General features: G+C 41.8%; 1 protein-coding gene across 1 annotated transcript in view; it reads left to right on the top strand.

Annotated features, from left to right (window-relative positions):
* The first annotated feature begins 394 nt into the window (after window positions 1-394).
* Window positions 395-22,023, top strand: part of usp43b (ubiquitin specific peptidase 43b) — an 81,534-nt gene continuing 59,905 nt past the window's right edge. The window contains exons 1-2 of the mRNA XM_032587707.1: window positions 395-1,292; window positions 10,964-11,110. Coding sequence (XP_032443598.1) covers window positions 678-1,292; window positions 10,964-11,110 — 762 coding nt within the window. The 5' untranslated portion in view covers window positions 395-677. The remainder of the gene's footprint in view (window positions 1,293-10,963; window positions 11,111-22,023) is intronic.

The raw sequence follows: 22,023 nt of genomic DNA, 5'->3' as shown, positions 1-22,023 counted from the left end.
TTCTTTTCTTTTTTTTATTTTTAGCTAAATCATTGAGTCAAACACTCACCTTAACCATATATTAGTAATGAAGGATGACGAACTTGTATTGGAAACTTTTCATCTGCGTCTGATTTTGATTTTAAATATCAAAAAATCTACTTGAATTTAAATGGAACCCTTTGTATTTTAAAGTTTTATTACTATTATTATTTATTTATTTCTCATTTATTACAAGAAATCCCAGTTGCCAAAACATGCACGGATCCTGGATCCGTGCAGAGAAATAAAACAGGAATTGACTAGGGTTTCTGGATCTTTTATCTCCGCTGTTGTTTTAAAGTGGGAGGAGACAGCCGCCCCACGCAATCACAGCCCCAGCGTGTGTGTGTGTGTGTGGGGGGGGTATTTTCCTGCAGAAGTTGGCGCTGCAGCTGCACTGCCTGTGACAGCGCCGCCAGAGTCGGAATGAACGCGCCGAGTAAGTGTCAGGATGGATGAGGGAGGTTTTGGGTCAGTGGGCTGTGGAATAACGCCGCGCCGCGCTGCCGCGTCCGGATTCCGAGATGGTGGCGCGTCCGCGCACCGGGACACCGGCAGAAAAATGACACCCCGGCGTCTGCATTCGCACGACCATCATCGGCGTCAGGACGGACCGACGGCGGAGTAGAGAGAGAGAGAGAGGGGAGGTCGCTGTCATGGAGAAACAAAGCAGAGTCAAGGAGGACACGAAGGAGGAGAAGCGCAAAGAGAGGAAAACCAAATCCGGGAAGCTTTTCCGAAAGAAATCGCTCAAGTCCGTGGGAAGCTTCGTGAACAGAATCATGAAAACTTTGGGCACTTTCACCCACTTCGGGGACGGGGACGCGGAGGACGACGACGGCGGGTTCGGAGACGGCGCACCTTGCACCCTCACCGCCAGCTCGGGGATGATCAGGGAGGACACACCGCCGGCGGCGGCGGTTTGGGACCGGGCGGCGAAGCACCCGCAGAGCACGTCTTCGTCTCTGTGCGCCGGCAGAGAGAAGCTGCTGTACCAGTATGGAGACAAAGTCCCGGGCGTGCTGGGGCTGAAGAACCACGGGAACACCTGCTTCCTGAACGCGGTGGTCCAGTGTCTGAGCAACACCGACCTGCTGGCGGAGTATCTGGGACTGGAGCGCTACAAGATGGACCTGAGGAAGGGCAGAGGCACCGGGCCGGGGGCTGAGGAGAGGCGGCCGGTGAAGGGAGAAGTTACGGAGCAGCTGGCGGGTCTGGTGAGGGCTCTGTGGACTCTGGAGTACACCCCGCTGCTCTCGGTGAACTTCAAGGTATCCAAACCTAAACACCACTGAAACACAGAGTTATACATGGCTCCTCCTAAACCTTAAAGTAAACCTTAAAGTTTACTTTAAACTTTGTTAAACTTTAAAGTAATGTCCAAAAAAAAAAAATTACCTTTATTACCTTTTACCGCTGTTCAGTCTGCATGTCTATGGGTCTCCACCAGGTTTTCATGTACAGACTGTCTTTTCTTGCCTATTGTTCTTAAATAGCCTAAGCTATTTAAGAACAACGAATAGCTAAATCTAGCTCAGTTAGATTTAAACCAGGGGTCTACAACCTGAGGCTCCGGAGCCGCAAGTGGCTCTTTAGATCTTCCACAATGGGTCTGACAAAAACTGATAAAGATTCAAGTGATGTTTTTAAATCTAGTTATAATAACAAATGCAGGTTCCAGCAGTTTCGCTGTGTTTTCATGGAGTAACTGAATGAAATTCCCACAGCAAAATGACACCAAAAAATACCTGTCGTGTTGCTTTAGATTCATTTTATTTCTTGTATTTGAGTTGCAAAGCTGTCCACCATTTTCCACATATGAAAATGTATGTGTAATCTTTTGGACTAAAGTTTTGTTTTCTTTTTTTTTGTTTTGGTTTAAAACTCAAAAATGGAAATAAAATGCTGTTTCATTTTAAGAAAGGCATCAGATATCCTACAGCAGACGCTCATCAGGGGCCATGTAACATTAATTGCTCTAAATGAGTTTTATTTAGCTGGACGGAGGGGGAGATGGCTGTTTGGATTGGAAACGTTCTAGACAGCTGATCTAAACCCTTACATCATAGCTCTATCTGTGGGGTTGTTTTCCTGCTGGAATTCAAATCTTTAGATTAAACCTACCTTGTCCGCAACCTGCAACTCTACAAAATCTGGAGCGCTTAATAACAATGGCCAAAAACGATAGAAAACTGAGCAGTAGGTGATTTTTAGTTTAAACCTGTCACGGTCTTAGCGTGTCGCTCAGGAGGAGAGCAGCAGATGTCACGGTCATACATCAGGGAGGCAGTGGCAGCGATGTCCCATCTAGGCACGTGCAGAGGGGGGGATGAGGGGGGCTTGAGCCCCTGCCCTTTTTATCCTTGATGCCCCTAGTGCCCTTTTAAGATTTTTATTTATTTATTTTTTTCAAAAAAAATTATTTTTATTTTTTAATCTGTATGTCAGACGGCCTGTTTGTGCCCCTCAACAATAATATTTAGCTAAATATAATAATTTAGTAAAAATAAACTAGTCTGGCTGCCCTCAGTCTAACAATGACTCTCAGAGCCTCCATGTTGTCCAGACATCGGGTCCATGATGAGGAGGAGGAGGAGGATCTGTGCCCTCTAACTCAAATTATGGGCAAGAATATTTTTTCATACACTGGTTTGTAGGTTTGATGTTGACGTTAGAAAAACTGTTTCTATTTATATTTTTATAATCGTCCTTGCAATAGCAGGACAAAACCCGCCTTTTGTTTATTTCATAACTTCATAACCTTTGACCTTCTCTCCTCTGGTCTGTTTAACAGCTACAGTCTCAGATCAGCTCAGATCTCCAGGACTGTCAGCAGCAGAAACAGAAACTTTATACCTGTTGGGGAAAATATAGATTATATTTGCTTTGCATTGTTCCCACATGATGGCAATGATATAATAGGATCCAATTAGATTCTGGATTAATATGGGTTGTTGCTATGTTGTTGTACGAAGTTTTTGTTCAATGTGCCCCTTTTTTAAATTTGAGCCCCTGCCCCTCCATAGGTCTCTGCACGGCCCTGGTCCCATCAGACAATCAGTTCCCGAAATCACACACAAAAAAAAACTCATAAAAGTCAGTCCAACCCCGCCTGGGCTGCGCACAGGATGAAAAACATGCGGGGTTGAATGGACCCCGTCTCTTAAAACCGCAGGATGATTGAAAAGCTTTTTGAAAAGGCAGATTTCAGCAGTTTTCATGTTTATTTGATACTCTATCTCAGTAAAATGTCCATAGCAGAACAGGGCAGAAACAATTAATCATGATGAATAGATTATTAAAAATAGTCGTAAACTAATTTAATAATTGACCAATTGTGAGCTACAGTGAACAGACTTGAAGGAAGTCATTTTTTGAAAGAAAAACTTATTATGAGCAATAATTAAGCCAAAAACTACAAAAAAGTTTTACATTTTGTAATTAAGATGAAAAATAAAAAACCCAATTTGTTTGTAAGAAAGTTCTACCAGGAATGGCATAGTTTCAAATTCTTTATAATCAGTTATCAAGTAATTGTGAACTACGGTACACACTCTGAAAAAAAATTGCCTGGAAGAACAGCTTTTCCCCCACGTATAATAAGTTGCCGTACAATTCCTGTGAGTGCAACTTTTTAAACTTGATGTCATGAAGATTTTGAATTCAGTTAGCAGGAGAAAGGGAGCCAAAACGGACCTGTTGAAAGACTGCTCTTGAGAGTTTCACAAAACATCTGTTTTTATAACTTCAATTAAATTAAACACCGGATCTTATTTCGAGATGCCAAAACAAAGGGGCAGCTCCGGGAAAAGTGTTCATGGCGGGCAGAGACTGGTCGTGGAAGGTTCTGGGGAGGTGATAATTATCTGGTAATGAAACACTGAGGAGAGTCTCAATGGCCGTCATTAACCAAACACCTGCTATAGGATGAATGGCTCCACTCTACCTCTAAGTACAGCTGCTCTCTGCTCAGTCAGACATAATCACACCTTATTAAGGCAGGATGCTGCCCGGCGGGGGGCCGCTGACTTATTCCATTGTCATGAGGCGTTCCGGATAATAGCATAGCACCTATTAGCCTGCCACAGTGCGCTGGACTTGAGAGTCCCCCGTCCCCCCGCCAGGTGATAATGAGGCTGCTGCTCAGCGTCGCAGTAGTCTGGGGCCACCAGTTCAGCGGGTCGCAGATTCGCACGTCAGAACCCGACCTTAAACTTTAGCCACATGCGGAAAGTTCCACTCCACGAGCGAATCGAGTATTTTGATAACTTTGTGTCCCAACGTAGATCATTCTTTGCCTCCTCAAGCCGGGGAGCTGGATGCATCCGCCTGCAGTCACTTAGTTTTTTTGTTTTTTTTTGCTCTGGATTTACTCGGAGCTCCAGTTCAAGGCAAGAAGTAGATAATGTGGGGCGAACAAAGAAATGAACAATGGATTTATTCTTGGAAATGCTAATTACCCCGTAAGAATAGGCGCCGGGAGTGATTTGACCGTTTGTGCCGAGCTTTCTCTCTCGTACTTTCCCCGGTTACGCAAGAATTATTACATCACATTTCACCTAATGGGGCAACCGAAAGTGTGTGAGGGCATCAAAGGCAGAATCAATTTTAATTGATACGGTTTTCCCTCTAAAAGTTGCTCTTTTGCTGTCTCCAGTTTACCAATCTGACCTCCTGCTGCCAGATGAATCTTCTCCTTCTTCTTTTCTTGCACAATCCACTTCAGCGCTGCAATCAAAAGGGAACTGTACCAAGATGAACAAATAGGTTCAAATAAAAACACTGAGCTTTTCTCTTCATAAGATTTGTCCTGCAGTAATGCACACACACACACACCCCCACACACACACCCACACACAACACACACACTGTTGTTCTCCTTGGCAGTGTTGAGAGGCCCCAGTTAGTGCAGCCTGAGTCCTCAGAAATTGCCTGTTGAGTAATACCACAGCTGCCTGCAGGAAGGATTATAAAATGATCAGATAGCTCCGAGGCTTGAGTTTGAGAGGCTAAATTAGCTCCCAGTTGCAGAAACTTAAACCGGCACGGAGCTTTTAAATTGCTCTGCAAATAGGAGATCGGCGTGTGTTTCAATTAGTCTATTAATTTGTTGACTCCGTTAGGACGACTGTGAGTCGCGCCGACCTCCGGGAGTCATGCGTTTCGTCCTTCAGAGGTTGGGAAAGGCTCAGCTAATGCAGCCGGATTAACTCACTAAGGATCTAGTTCGACCTGGAAGCGTGGGAAAAAGAAAAAAAAGAAAAAGGCGCTGGATGTTTTTCCGTTTCTCTTAATTCAAGTTTTTTTCCCTCGCTCTCTCTCTTTGTTTAGGATTTCACTGACTTGACTGTATGTATGTAAAGTGTAGAATCGCCTCGCTTTCGTCTGTAGTTCCTCAAACGGGCCTCCTCCAAAGTTGTGCCTCCTGCTGAGGAAAAATAAAAATCTTTATTATCCTCACCGCATTCCAGAACCTCGAGGCATTAAGGAAAACACAGGTGGAAGGCGGGAGGCGGCTTCAATAAGTGTCCAGTCCCGCAGCGTTACTAAAGACTCACACGCCTCAAAGCTTTTCACATGTTCTCACAAGAATGGCAAACTTTTACGTCTTTTGCGGGAAAGACGAACACAAGAAGTTGCTTCAAGAAGAAAGCCCAACATAAATAATTTTTTTTATTTCAGGCGTTCAGATGAAGTTGGTCAGCGTGGGGCGAAGCACTGCTCACCCAGAGCAACTGAAAAGTATTCGTCCTGTCAAATTCAAAAATATGTTGTCTATCCCAAAGCAAAATCAAATACAAGTCGTCTTGGCGTTATTTTCTTTCCACCCGTATCTTCAGCTTCTCTTTTGAGTGAGCCGGTTTTAAACCAGTTATCTATTATTATTTTAAAACACAATCCTTCGGTGAGCTAACCGTACACTCTGAGCTCACAAGACGGCAAATAAAAGTTGTTCACACGCAGGATGAGCGACTGATCTAGTGGCATAACAAAGTATTGCAACAGCAAACACTTTGCTTTCAGGACAGAAAAAAGGTCAAATAACAGGAAAAATGATCCCTGTAGAAACTTTGGAAATGTGTCCGAATGAATGTTTTTTCACGTTCCTTTCGGTTCTGTGGTATTTGTGCCTTGCCGTGGATACGTTGAACAGAAGGAGCTTCAGTCAAATGAAACCGAAACCAAACACTTGAACCTGCAGGAAAAACACAACACAAGTGGGGGGGGGGGGGGGGGGGGGGGGGGGGAAACAGCTTGCTAATTTCATTTCAGGTCAAATTTTAATTAAAAACATATTTATCCCAAAGGGGGAAATTGAACATCGAAGATACTTGGATGATAAGAGTACCGACAGAGTTGTTGTGGATGGTACTGCTGTGAAGGGAAAGATTTCTGTTCGTAGTCAGTCTTCCAACAAACATGAAGAGGCTTCGGTATGAAGACACGTTTGCCGTGTGGCGGCTTCATCACATGCTAACAGCTCATCATCCAGGCAGCGGAGACAGTAACATGTCATGAATGAAACCATCAGTTGTTAGCAAGCACTGCTAATCCACCTCCTTTGCTTTTTCGGCTCCTCTTTCAATCTGTCTGTCTCTTCATTCAATCTGAATGAGCTTGAGCTATTTTGCAAAAAGGAATGGGTAAATGTTTCTAGACGTCATGCTTGACTCGCAGCTGTGACGAAAGGGTCGGCCATCTTCTCGCTGATGTTAAGAAATCTTAAAGGGGTGGTGTCATGTGTTTTTAAAGACACGCAGTACCATTTCATAGCACCGTCAAGTAACTGTTGCCTTCAAATATGACTAATAGTCATAATTTAACGCCTTGAAATTGGGCCGCTTTGCCTTTAAAAACTGCTGCTCTTTCTGAAACTCCGCCTTCAGAGAGTCGTCGCAACATGGCTCCTCTATTAATTAACCCTTTAACAACGTTTTTACCAACGTCTCACTGAGAAGTGACTCGTTTGATGAGCTCTGCTGATTCTCAGCTCCACCAGGTGTTTGCTAATTGCTGCTGGCTAGTCTGCAGGAGCAGACGGCGGAGATAAACGGATTTCTCAAACATTGCACGAAAGAATCAAAGCAACGCTCCTTGTGTGTTTTTCATTATAAGCTAAATTTTTTTTTTGATTTTTACATGATGCTGCCTCTTTAAAATAAAAATGAATTGAATTTCTTTAATTTTTGTTTTGCACATGCTAAATTTCATGACTTTGAGTACTTGGCATCTAGTTAGCAAGTGAATTGAAAATAAATGACTACTGATGACTAAACAAAATGTTACTATACTATTTAAGCAGGTGGCTGAGCATAAAAGCAAAGCTGACAGCTTTTGCACTCATCCAGTTGCTGGTAGCTGATTTAAATACTTAATGCTTATATATATGTATATATATATATAAAAAAGCCTCTTTTCTTCCCTGACTTGTGCTAAATGGTTGCAGGCATTACAGAGTGACCGTTCTGCCTCAGACGGTAATAAAATACTCATTGGCTTTTCCACCGCCGTAATTATATCGCTCAGACAATCGCCACCTTCCAGGAGCTGATGGTAATCACTGTTATTGCTCTGCTGTAATGACTGGCTGCAGAGCTGCTGCAGGTGAGCTCAGATCCCGGCCTGCAGGCGCCATCACAACAAGGCTGAGTGTGTCACGGCTTTAACCAGAGGCTGGCTCAGAGTGTTTGTCAGGGTAAAGCATTTGTGCTTACACCCAAAATGTAAAAGTTAGATGAGATTATAAGATGTCTTTGTTCAATTATAGTATCAAAACAGCAATTTAAGTCTGTTTAAAAAAAAAGAGAAAAACTATCAGCTAAAAGTAATTTGTAAATTTGAATCACAATAAGATTTTGAAACAGTGACCATGTCCTCAAACTGTTGGATTCCTGCCTTTCCACAGACTTTTCTGTGCAACAGATTATTTGCGGAAAATTCACCTATTGACAGATTTTTTTTATTTCATAGAGCATATCTAAAATACTGGAAGAAAATTCAACTTGAGTAGCAGAAATGCCCAGACTCGATTACTGCGCGATGCGCCAGTGGCCCCGCGGTTGCTAAGCAACCAATTCAGAAACGGAATTTGGGTTTTGTTTGACGCTAGTCGGCCGTACCTCCAAGAAGTCTGCAGATTTTATTGTAAGTCAAGTTTATTTGTAAGCACATTTCAGCAACAAGGAAGTTCAAAGTACAGTAACCAAATATGAAACGATCAATAAACATCATCAAACAACTGTACATTAAATATATTGATCAATGGCCCACTTATGAATTTTTTCTTATAATTTTTTTATAAATGTTACATACTCTAACTTTACGACATCATACACAGGTGATTCACGTTCCAAGTAGGAGGTGGGGGAACCAAAAGCCTCTCTGTGAAACACATGATTGGAGAAATGCTTCCCTTTCCTCTGCATCGAATTAAAAATAAATGTAAACCACAGGAATCCTAAAGGGGTGGGAGGATTTTCTAATATTGTAAAACGATGACTTTAAAAACGGCGGTACGCCTCTAAAGCAGAAAACAGCCCAGGTCTGTCAGAGTTGTGATAACAGAAGTGGTTTTATCTCCGCAGAGCCATGACTAACAGCTCTGTATATCACCTTTTCATATTTTCCGACTGACGTATCTCGGAAACATTGTCCAGATTGACGGTACGACGACGGCGTTTTCACCTCCACGAGTCGTGTCAAGCGAGGGAAGCTCGCCTTTTAAGTCGGGATCAGACGATGCGTGTGAGTGATAAGAACACCTTATCGCTCCTGCTGGAGTTTATCTGCATCTTCCTCTTGTCCGCGTCTTGGCAAACGCTTCAAAGATGGCGTTCAGGCTTCGCTTTCAATTAGATATGAACGCGACTGAATTTTTTATCTCTCTTTTGAGTCGGTCAGCGCGGCTGAAGCCTCCTCTGTTTTCAGCGCCGTGCTTCCGCTGTTTGCTTAAGTCGGCATCTTGAACCAAACGTTCAATTGACAATCTATCAGACGCCGTCCACCGTACGTGATGTCGCACATTAGTGAATTCTGTCCGCTGTTCTGTCAAACATAATCTCTCTGCTTCACTAAGCTGTCATCTGAGGTTGGCTAATTCCTTTGCCTAATTAAGTTGGGTGCTGTTTACATTTAAAGTCACGTTACACTGCGAGAGCTTAAGTAGTCCTCAATCTGCTGTTTGGTGTATTATTATTATTAAATGTTCTAGTTATATAAATGGAAATCATTCCATTTAGTTATATGAATACGTTCATTCCATTTTAGCTCTACTTACTGTATATGTTCAGGGTCATCGCTCTGAACCTTTTCTCCCGTCTTTGTCACGATCATGTTTCTCTCTAGGGAAGGTGTACTTAGGATGATGCGCAGCAGTCGTTTCCCGCCATGCATTGCAGCGCGCTGTGTCTAGGTCAGGTTTACTCAATTACGTTAGAAATTTCTCGTTGTCTGTACAAGATGAAAGGCGAGCTAAAGCTAATCACCGCCACCTGGTCATCGGACATTGAGCACAGCGGTTTAAAATTTGGATGTAATGTTAAAATAAATAAGTACTTGTCACTCCGAGAAGGAGTTAAACCGAAAGTTCTCGTCGACCATTTTTTACATACTAATGTCGGTAAAGACAGGTCAACATGTCGGTAAAAAAAAAAAAAGAAAAGGTCATTTGTTCCAGTAACTCGATTCAGAAAGTGACGCTTGTGTAAAGTATGGAGTACGGTGCGTCGCATTTGAGTTCTGGGAAGTCAGAACTTCCCATTTAAGAAAATCAACCGAAACACAAGTCTGATTTCCTCCTGGGAAAGTGGGAGCAACTTCTACTGTCTACTTGAAAGGCCAACTTTGCGTTTCAATATGGCCGCTCCCTACATGAACAGAAACCTGTTTGTTTTAGAAGACACACATGTAAGAGTGCGTCTAAAATTAACGTTACATGATGTAACACCTTACAACCAAACCAAACCAAATTAAAAATGGTGTTTGCTTATGAAAGTAAAGCTTAAAGCAACGTTCGTAAGAGGTGCTGCGAACATCGACTACGGGCGCCGCCGTGTTGAAATCCCAACTTTTCCGACAGCGATAACTGAAACGCTCTTAACTCACTTGTGGTGGCAAACCCAACTCCGAGTTCTGACTTCGTCACCAAACACACGATCCTTCCTACAATACGAGGGATCATGTGTTCACGATCCTTCCTACTGTAGGAATTTATATTTTTGTAGGAATTTCTGAAGGTCAGCAAAAAAATCTGTTTGTTTTGTTGTTTTTCTAGTAAAACTTTGGTCTGGGCCTCTTGGAAATGAGTTCAAGCTGCCATTTGAGGAGCCAGGGCATGAGCCATCATGATGCATTTTGGTATCATCAGATCAAAGTGTCTTTTCCCGGGGCGTGCTGTGGTGGCGCAGTGGGTTAGCACGCCCCACGTTTGGAGGCCTTAGTCCTCGACGCGGACGTCGCGGGTTCGACTCCCGGTCCCGACAACCATTGCCGCATGTCTTCCCCCCTCTCCTCACCCTCCTTCCTGTCTGCCTATGGTGGAAAAAATACGAGCCACTAGTGCCGCAAAAACTCTTCGGAGAAAAAAAAAAAAAATAGTGTCTTTTCCCGTCGGTTTGTTGTTTCCTCTGGCTTGTTGTTGTAATGGGACATATAGCAGTGTTTAAACAATGGCTTTCTTCTTGCCACTCTTCAAAGACAAGATTTATTGGGCGTCTGGTTAATTGAGCTGTTCATCTCTGCAGCTCCTCCAGAGTTAAACTTGAGGTTTATATTTACTTTAAAAAGGTAATTTATTTGAGCATTTTTGCCTTGTGTAGGTATAACCCTAAAGCTGAGGAAAAATAAATTCAGCAAGGAGCTGCCACACCGTCACAGTCGTACTGCAGCTCATGAGATTTACACAAAGTTTTCGGCATCCTCACGCCTCACTTTCTCCCCTCAGACGGTCGTGTCCAAGTACGGATCCCAGTTTCGTGGCAACTCCCAGCACGACGCCCTGGAATTCCTCCTGTGGCTGTTGGACCGCGTCCACGAAGACGTCATACTGGCGTCACACAACAACAACAACAAGACCAAAACTCCTGAGAAGGTAAGACTCCAGCAGACTGTGCGGGGGCCACACAGTGCCGGTAGCCATGGGAACGCGTCACATTGGGGAAACGCACATGCAAACAAGCTCTCATGCCTTAGCCAACCATTAAACTAATTAGGAACATTGAGGACAACTAATGACTGATTGTTCATGAGATATTGTTTCATTACATAATAGATGACAAACTCCGGTTTGTTTCAGACATTGCATCAATCAGTCTCGTGTTGAGTGTCGGTTCATGTTTAAAAAGGGAAGGCCTTCAAAGACGTCATTGCTTTTAACGTTCAGTGAATGTTTTTTTTAGGTGAATAAAAAAATTCCCTCGTCTTTGACCTTCTAGACAGCGATATGCATCAGCATTCATCGGCATTGAGCTGGTTCGCATTCTGTCACGTTATAGCGGGCTACGCGCCGATCCGATATCGATATCTGTTTCGGTCCCGATATTGGAAAACAAAATCTCGATCAGGTATTGGTGACTGTGCCTGAGCCAGAAGAGCAGATCTACTCAGTCTAATTCTATGCTTTGTTCTCATCATTCTTCATGATTTATTTTACATCATAATTAGAATTCTTGATTTGACTTTGTTGCAGTTTGTTTTCACATGTTTGACCAAGACGGCCAGCCTATTGTTTTTGTCAGTTTATTTATTTATTTTACATGAACTGTTTTTACATGTTTGGTTGTTGAAGTAACACCAGGGAAGCTTGTAAAGCTGTTGGTGTATTTAAATGTGCTGTACTGGTTCAGAGTTATCAAATACATTTGTAATTCAGTACATTTCCGTCTGCATTTAAAAAAAACACACAAAAAAGAAAACATTTTTGTCAATTCAGCACCTATTGGATCGGTTATCGGCCAATACTAAAACATCGGCGTGGGAAGTGAAAAAACGTGGATCGGTGTGTCCCAAGTCAGAACCAATTTCAATATGTTTTATGTGACAGACCAACACAAAGTAATGCATAAGTGAGAAGCGAAAGGACAAATGGTACTTGCTTGTTCAATTTTCCAAAAACAAACATTTGAAAAGTCGTTGATCAACGCTCTAGATCCACCTTCTGTTGCCGTTGCAGCTGCACGTTTTTCGCGGTATCACTCTACCAGCTTAGTAGAAAATGAGCTTTTTGTGTTGGAATATCATATAAAATTCCAATAAATTACATTGAAGGTGACAAGAAAGAAGTAATTGGGGGGTATAAATGGTTTTGCTACGGACTGCTTTGTTTGATGCGCGTTCAGAAATGTTTGAAAGACTCACCAGACGTCATTTCCTCGGTTATCTTTGCAAGATTAGCTCCGCGGGCCAGTTTTCATGCCGTCGAATAAACCGTGGCAACGTTTGTGCAGCGCAAACAGACTCCGTGTCTAATGCGCCGCCCACAAACAGGGAGAAGGCTGACAGACGCAGGAGATTTGGTGTTTAGATTTCCTCTCAGCGTGGCTCCTTCTGGCGGTACGCCTGCAGGCACACTGCAGACCGACTCTTCTCCACTGGAACTTTCAGACGGCTCCGGTGCGAGTCGTTTGGGCAGAATATTCATGTTTTATTGAAAGCAAATGTTCAGAAAGAGAAATCCCTCTTCTTACGCCGTCGGGCTGGAGCGAAGGTCGATTTATTGGACTCGCCGCACTTGCTGCGGGTGACTTCCGGGCCAATAAAATGTACGAGTATAACTCAATGAGTCGAAATATCATCTGAAAAGAAAAGAAAAAGGTCATTTGTTCCAGTAACTCGATTCAGAAAGTGACGCTTGTGTAAAGTATGGAGTCATTACACACATGTTAATCATTTATTCCTCCTGGTTTAGATGGATGTAGCTTGCAGAGAACACGAACGCAAAATTCTGTTTCTGAAGCAACGCTGAGTATCCCAGAAGACGGGGGGGGGGAAACCACATATTTAACAGAGAAATGCAGCCGTCTGATTGGGAAGATTTCAATTAAAGTTTGTATCAAACAATGCTACATACTAAAAACAAAACGTACATAGGTTTTCTAGCTTATGTGCAAACCCAAGCAACGGTCTTCATAGTTATGTACAGTAATCCATAATATAACATTTCATTTAAAAAAAAAAAATCATTTTGTTTTTGGTTTTATATGACATTCCTATTGAATTTTCCATTAGCTACAAACCAATTGTTATCAAAGTTATCAGGATCTAATATTTTTGAAAAGAATTACTGTAGAACTACTGCGGCTCTTTGGTAGCGTAGTCGTCTTGGAAGGTTGTAGGTTTGATTCCAGCTTCCTCCTGCCACATGTTGATGTGCCTCTGGGCAAGGCACTTAACCCCAAATTGCCTTTCGATCTGTGTGTGTGTTTGTGAGTGCGACTGGCTGAATGTGACTCTAGTGTAAAGCGCTTTGAGTGGTCAAAATGACTGGAAAAGCACCATATAAGTTCAGTCCATTTACCATTTATTTACCATAAAACATGAATATTTAGAGAATACTCTTATTTATTGAGAGATAATTGTAGATAAAACTCTGTCGTTGTTCTGAATGAATTGAATTATTTTGCTGCGTCATTTTCTCTAAAGGTCTTTTCCTTAAAATCGGTGTGAACGCTGCCGGGTTCAGAACAAAAGCCGCAGTGTGCTCAGCAACATTATTTTTGGAAACTTCTCGTATCATCAGAGGAAGGTCGTGTTGCTGTTTTTAGGCTACGGTGAAAATAAAACCCTGCGAGTCTCAGGCAACTCTGTTTGGTTTCTTATAAATCCTCTGCTCAAACAGCCGTGTGACGTAACAAAGCTGACCTTGTACCTCCTTTTTTTTTTAAATGTGGGAACGCTGCCCGTCAAAGGAACCAAGGACAGGATTTGGACGTCTATAGCCTCCATGTACGGCTCGCCCGCTCTAACCGCTGTGTTTTTTAACGTGAAATTTACCGCTGAGCTCACCAGTCTGACTCCACCGACTCATATTTTCACTCAAGTTTGCAGCTCTGCGTTCCTGACCGCAGTAGAAGACCGTGTAACGCACTGCTTCGAGCCGGACAGAGCATCAGACTACGTCAATGACATTTATGATTAAATTAAATCCAAAATACTTTTGATTAAGTATAGTTCACCAAAGTCATAGCAGATCTAATGTTATATTGTTGTTGTGTCTTTTCTTGTTTGGTTTTGTTCTTTCCTGTACAGGATTTGGTAATCCAGCCTAGATAAGCATCAACTCGGTTTCTTAATCGGTGAAAATCAAAACATCTCAGAAACAAAAAAAAGTAATGACTCACTCTGTCTGCGCTGCGCTTCATTTGCTTGCAAGGCCCTCATTCGTAATGAGATTTAACCAGAGGTAAGCTTACAGAGACATGTAGTTTTTGTTAACAAGCCAACAGACACCAGGAAGACAACAGAGGCAGCTGCATTAGCATCTCTGCAAAGTCTCTAATTAATCTGTCCTCTTGACATTTGTGTTTCCTTTTCTCTCTCCCTTTGCCTTACGAGACTAAAACAACTCTTAATTATTTGGGGAACATTTTGAAGGAGAGCCGCAGTAAGACTTCTCTCCCGATCAGAACATCTCTGGTCTGGTGATCTTTCTGCCTCTCTGCTGGTGTTTGTTCTCTTTGCAACACATCTTTTGTTTGTTGTGGATTCCACTCGCTGGGTAGATGGATCCTCTCCTTACTCCGGTAAATCTCCCTCCCGTGAATCATGGTTCACTCCTCGCTTTTATCATCTCCTTTGTCCTTCATGACTTTGACGGGCCGTACCTCCGGAATGCTTTTTTGGTATGCAGGGTTGATGGCTCTCAACCCTGCCCCGATATGAACTCAGAGGGGGTAGGGACTCGCTACCAGGGAGGAATAAGAATCCCTCTCGCTGGATGACTTCAAAAGTTATTTTATTTCCACTTTCCCTTTCGGCCAGTCGGCGTATCTGGGCGGTAATCTCTTCCTTAGTCGGCCTGCGGGAGCGTTTGCATCCCGGGCTCCAGCCGGTTTGCCAGTCTCTTCACGTTCTCAGTCAAGGAGTCGGAAAAACTCCAGTGTCTCTTTGCCGCTGACCCAGAAGCAAGCGGGGGCCCCGCGCTGCCGCTTTGTTCACTAAAGCTCGTGTTCCTCGTGACGTAAAGGCGCAAACACAAACCCCGACCTCACCTCTCAGACCAATGGCAACGTCAGACCAGTTTGTACTTTTTGCATTTGTAACGGGTGACGACACACACCACACGGCGTTCACCGTTAAACCCCCCCCCGGGGCTTTGACTCACACAGAGCCCATTCTGCTCTCGGTTTGTTGATTCGTCTCTGCTTAGAAAAAACAGAGCAAGTGTGATCATCTCGTCTTCTGAGTGTTTGTCTCTTTCTGTGTGTGTGTTTTTCTTTCTCTCTCTGCCTCGCTCTGCTCTGTCTGTCTTGGCTTAATGAATGCACCTCTTTGTAAGCGGCTGGAAGAAAGGGACACTTGTTGCCCACTCTGAGACCAGACGCAAGTTTGTAGCCGACTGAGAAGCCTGGGTGAAAATCAGACGTATTAAATAATGTTTTTTAGACCTCTTTCAGATAGTTATTGTGTGTGGTACTGAAAAACTAAAACTCTTCTTAAGACATTTGGGTATTATCAACCAAACACCAGAGGTAGAACAATTCATACAGTTCATGAGACGATAATAAGGATCACACGAATTAGCCAGGAAGGGTTTTTGGCAGTATTTCGGGGGAAACCAAGGACCCTTGATTTTTCACAAATGGAGTCAAATTAGAACTGATGTGTCAGGATCTTGTATTGTTTGAGTTTCTTCTTTTTCTAAACTATTTCTATGTTTTAGTTTCATATTTTTTTTATTAGCTCAGTCTTGTTTCTGATTTTACTTTAGTTCAGTCCTTTCTTAGCGATTCTAGTTTATGTTCTTGTGTCTAGTTGTTCTAAGTTACTCTAGTTTTTTATATCTACACATTCTTTAGTGTTAGATCATTTCCTAATCCCCAACATTCACTCTCCTCGTACTTACAAACTTCTGCTTCTCTTAGTTCTCCTGTGAAATCCCGTACGATCCAGTTCTCCCGGTCTTGCTCTTTGTGTTTTTATTTGTTTCTGATGTTTTTTGTCCTCCTCTGGCTCCCATGTGTTTTTTTTTTGGAGGGGGGGTTTGTTCTTATTTTTCCATTAAATCTTCAAATCTACTTACCGCCGCAGCCTCTCTGAATTTGGGTCCTCTTCACTAACACATGACAATTCATTTGAATATTTTTTGTATTATTTGATGGTACAGGTTTGATTTGATTAGACTGGTACAAATTAAGTGGGATTTTCAAAATGATTTCTGTTTGCTTAAAACCTGAGTAATAGGAGAGTTTGTTGCGAAAAAGTTTCATGACCTTCTTCAAATTCAGAAGTTGGGTAAAGTAGTTTGGCACCAAACAGGATTTCATGACTTTTAACTTTCTGGTAGGTTGACTGTCAACATTTAAGAGTAACTTGGGCAATCCCGTGGGTGTATTTTAAGATAACACCTCAAACAAACTATCAAAAGAACATATTGTCTGAATTATTCAGAACAACAAAAATAAGATGCAACATTGTCTTAAGTGCTGGAGCTCAGCTGTGGTCCAGTTTAACCACTAACACTGGTGGGTGTGTGGTGGTGGTGCTCCTAGCCTGGGTGGCGCCCTGGGCGAACCACCGTACCAGGAAGTCTGGTCAGTCGTTGAGTTCAACTCCTTGATTCCTGAAGATGCCATGCCCCTCTCTTCATATAATCATTTGCAAGTGAAATGTTGCAAGTGTGGCGAGTTTTTCGACGAATTATCTCACGAACAAACTAATTCACGTGTGATTTTTTTCTAGTCGTGTTTTTTATTTAATGGAAACGCCACACTTGCAACATTGGGTTTTTTAACATTAGCGGTATATAGTCAAAGTTTTGCGCACGTTTGTAATGGAAACAGCTCGTCATCGGCTTGCGGGAGGAAACCCAAAACATCCGACCCGAGTCGTACACGTACCGCCCTGCCAGAGGCCGAGCAAATATATGAAAACCTCTGCCTGCGTCTTTAAAACTCCCAGTCAGAGTCACAATCGCTCATTTTAACCTCCTGACGTGGGTCGGTCGGCGGTGCCAGCCGGTGGTGAGTTATGGCGGCGGCACCTGGCCCAGGCCTGTGATAAAGATAACGACCTGCTCGTAAGGTGGGTGAGGAGATGCCGGCAAAGCGGGACATGCGGCGCCTACAGCCACGGCTGAATTTTCAGCAAAGCTGAAATAAAGCGTGCCCAGTAGTTGTAAAAGGAAAATTTTTCACCGTGCAGAATTTGTCTCCCGGAGGGTGATATAAAACCAAGTCACAATGACGAGTTACTTTTTAAGTCCGGGGAGATTCAGGAGCCTGACCTTTTAGCGCTTTTCTCCCCGTAATGAGTGTGCAACAGTGAACAGTACGGGGGAAGCGTTTCTTTTTCTTTTTCCCTCACTGCTAAATTACTTTTTATGGTTTTAATCCACAGTGACCACCTACTTCTATTAAAGTACTTATAACTACAATAAATTATTGTGTCAGGCTAAGATCTGTGTAAAACAGCTACTTTTTGTGGTGACAAACCACAAAAAGTAGCTGTCGAAATGCATTTTTGCGCCTTAGAAACGGAAAATATTTCATTGTTTAAGTCTTAGACGGTGATTTAAATATAATTTGTGAGGAACAAAAAAATTTATTCTTAATTTTCTCAAAAATATGGTGGAGTTGTGGGTTACAGTTTCAGAACAGGGGACACTAAAGGAGGAGATCACCCAGGAAACCAGTTGTAGTTCTAACAAAATGTCCCTATTTTGCATTATTGCAGTGAGGAAAGTAATGTCCTCTTAAAACAAAAAACATATTCATCAACATTTGGAATAGTAAAGAAAATCCAACAGTTGTGATTAGAAAAAAGCCTTTTCTGCTTACAAACGTACCATCTTTGCCTCAGTGCTGGACCTCATCCACGCTGTCTGGTCCAAACAGTGAAACAGATGGAAATAAATGGAAAGTGGCGGCTCTGCAGCTTTGATCTCTGAGCTCAGACGTAAAAAAATTAAGACGTAAAATCCACGTCGGTTTGTTCAAATAATCCCTCCTGACATCATTAATGAAAGCTTGTGTTTTCTACAGCATGTATTTAATCCTGAAAGGAAGAAAGAAAAATGATAAGTTTTTCTGCTGAAGAACTCCCGATTTGTCTTTCGTATTAAGATTAGCATCTATTTGGTTTTCCCTCTCTAAGGCTTCGTTAACGCAGCAGACAAAAATCCGACCCAAATCCCCGTTGTTTTTTTTTTTCCATCTATTTGCGACCCATATCCGACTTTTTCATGGCATTCTGAACGGCCCAACTCCGATCTTTTTAACCCAGATTTAACTTTTTCATACTGTTCTTGTTTCACAAACGTTGCATCTCACTCATCAACAAAGGTTATTATTATTATTCAAAGTGCTTCACGTCATATAAACATCATAGTTACTCATTTTGCTTGTGGTCCACGTCGGTTTGTTCAAATAATCCCTCCTGACGTCATTAATGAAAGCTTGTGTCATTAATGCAATTTTTTTTTTATATATATATTCCAGGATTTTTGTAAATTTAAAGTTTTTTTTTAAAAAAAAGTTAAATACAAAGCTTTATTGAGAATGTTATTCCTAATCAACAACAAGTTAAGCATGAAATATCTTAATTAAACAAATGAAATGGTCAGAATCATTCCTAGTTCACATTTTCTGTATTGAAAGAAAGGCAACCACTTTACTCATTTAATTTGGACTCAACTGAAGAAAACTGAAAAAAGATTCATTCTATTCTCAGCAACAACAACAAAAAGACATGATTTAGGTCATTCTTTATTTGAAAAAGTTGTAATAGTTTTGCCGTAATTGAACGGCAAAACTATTTAAATTATTTTAAAGATAATTTTAAAATAATTTAAAATAATTTAAATGTCAAATAATTTAAAATTTAAATTATTTAAAATAATTTACATTTTATTTAAATTTTAAATAACATTTAAAAAAAACAAAAAAGTTCATCTATAGTCCTACCCATCAGTGTTCTGTAATTTGCATGAGTAAAAGATATTTATTTATTTTCCGGGGGGGCGGATAGGGCACCAAAACTGGCTACAGCCCAGGACCCTTTATTCTTCAAATACAGCCCTGGTCACATCCTAGATTTTGTATTTTGTAAACACAAAGTGATGCATTAAAGTGAACTAGAGTACACTTTTACATACGTTTGTAGTAACTTCTACTACTCTTATTTCAATCAAATTTCACAAAACTTAAAAGCTCATTTAATCTTGAGCGAGTAATTTAGGAGTTAGCGGTTGCTAACGTGACAAGATACAGAACTATTTTTTTGTTTTGTTTTGTTTTTTGGGGGGGGGCTGGGGTTGCTAATTACTGTAAGTAGGAGATTTAAAAACCAGCGAAATAAGGAGAAGAAGCCTGTGCCAGCCGGTGATTCTCGCAAAGAGAAATAGATAAATGTTTTTCTGCGGGCGCTTCTGACGGCAGAAACGATGATTTTAGCTGTGCAGCTACCGTGTGTGAGCCGCGCCAGCCAGCCGCTGTGCCGCAGTGTCTCTTCTTCTCCTCTGCCTACGCAGAGGTAGGCAGGAGCGGCTGTTTGGTTTGTAAAGTAACGGTGACCGAATCTGTGCACATATCCGGATCCGAGTCACTCAGAAAGCTCAGGTTTAAATTTCCATGCTTTAATTTCTCACGTTAGAAGCGACGCAGAGTAGCACTGATTACTTTTTATTACTCGAAGCGAGCAGCGTCAGGTAGCCTTTCGCTTACCTGGCGCCGCCGCCTGGCACGCGCTTATTTCGTGCGTGACGACAGGAAGAGAAAACAAAAGAAAGCGAGAGGGGAAAAAAAAAAAGATAGGCTGCTTCCCATTTACTGCAGCACCAGAGCAAAGCACAGCCTCAAAGTGCGTTACAACTCGGTTGTGTTTTTACGAGGCAAATTGAGGGCGAGGAGCAGGAAGGAGGAAGAGGAAGAGGAGGAGGAGGATTTAAGGAGTTCAGCCGACAGATGGGACGCCATACGTCCCGGACAGGTGAAGCAGAGGAGGCTGTGGCGTAGATACGACACCAGGTTAACACGGTTTGTCACGTCTGAAAAGTAGCAGGAGTTACAGATGAAACCAGAAAGCCACATACAAAAACTAAAAAGCCACATTTTTTCCCCTCTCGCTCTCTGAAGTGAACTTGTTTTAGCTGGAATTGCCAAAATTATTCCTGTTTGCTAAATGCCACAATAGAGAAAATGTCATATTTGTTTAGTCTACAAAATGATTACTGTCTCTTTAAACGATGAGGAAAAGATTCTTTCTGCCATTATTGTGGAATTAAAAAAATAGAAATAACTTTGGTATTTCTAATTAACGTAAAGCGGTAGAAGTTTGGTCTGATTTAACTTGAGACAATGATGAAAAAAAATCTCCATGTTCTTTTTTTATTTTTGTATATATTTAACCTTAAGATTTCAACTGTAGGTTCAAACCCTGAGATATGAGCTGTTAAGTTTGAGAAACACCACAGATTTTAGTGGCCATGATGGGTGAAAGCTGCTTTGACACAAATTGGTGCATTTCATTCTAAGAGGTAAAAATCTAAATTCAGATACGTAAAACATTATGTTCCTTATAGACACTTTGCATGGACTTTGCAATTTCGTGCATGCGCACAACAGAGGAGGGCAAAAATGCGATTCTTTTACATGTCATCGATAGTTGCGCTGCTGTAGAACAATTCTGTTAGCAAAATGAAACCTGGAGATTTAGGTATTATTAATTTAGTGCAGAGCTCCACAGCAAATGTAAAATAACACAGAAAAAACTTTAAAAACAACTCAACACAGACCTGTTGCCACAGCAACTGGCTGACTACAGCTCTACTAGTGTTTAAGGATTCGACACCAAAAAACATGAAAACATTTCCCACACAAAGAACAAAACATTACAGTATTATGTTTTCACGCTTGATGTATATTTTGCAAATATTAATAAATGATTGTCTGAAAACGGCACTGGTTGATTAGCTAATTTAAACACTTGCTACTGATGATCTGTCAGAGTTGGTGTGAGGATCGCCTTTTTTGTTTTTAACTGAACCGAAGCACACCAAATTCCACAGCACATCTACATGTTAATCAAGTCATAGTCAAGCTAGCATAACTGACCTACTTCCTACTCCCTCACCATTTTTCTATTACTTAAAACTCATTTCTGACCTTATCTATTTATCGTAGTGTGGACAGCTAGTAGCAAAGCACTGCGTCCCTTTTTCTTTTATATGTCACGTGTACATTTTAGATTAGACCGCATTATCTTGAAAGCTAAAACCGATGGTAGTCTCTGCAGTCACCACATCCTATGGGTTAGCTGGGTTAGCTCTGTCTTTCTTTCTTGCAGCTTTTTCATGTCAAGCTGTCTATTGACTTCCATTCATGAATAAAACTTCCCAAATACGACTTTGTTATATATTAAAATAGAATATTTGTGAAAATGTTTGAAGCCACTTATGTTTTTTTTCTTTTTTTGCTTTATGTAACTGTAGTGTACAATAAAGTTTTCTGAAGGTTCAGAGGACCTATAAAGCAATCAAGATCTCACCCCAGATCAACAGAGCTCCTCTTCCTGCGTTCTCTGCGATCCAGATTGTGTTGTGTGTGGATAGTTAGTTTCACAACGAAATAAGAAACAAGTCCAGACAGTGACCCAGACGTTGCACCAAAGATTCTAACTTGGATTCTCATCAGTTATTCTAGCAGTGCGTATCGGCAGAGCAGCTCCTCCTCGCTGCTCCCTGTTCCCGTCGAGGATGTGAACGACGGTTCAGTTCTGTTGAGCTTTTTTTTTTTTACCGTGCTTGTTTTTTTCTTCTCTCTGCTTCTTTTTTGACACCTCTTTCCTCCC

Source organism: Xiphophorus hellerii, chromosome 16, assembly GCF_003331165.1.
Source record: "Xiphophorus hellerii strain 12219 chromosome 16, Xiphophorus_hellerii-4.1, whole genome shotgun sequence".
Lineage (NCBI taxonomy): Eukaryota > Metazoa > Chordata > Actinopteri > Cyprinodontiformes > Poeciliidae > Xiphophorus > Xiphophorus hellerii.
The sequence above is the reverse complement of the archived record's forward strand: the minus strand, read 5'-3'. Positions and strand labels throughout refer to the sequence as shown.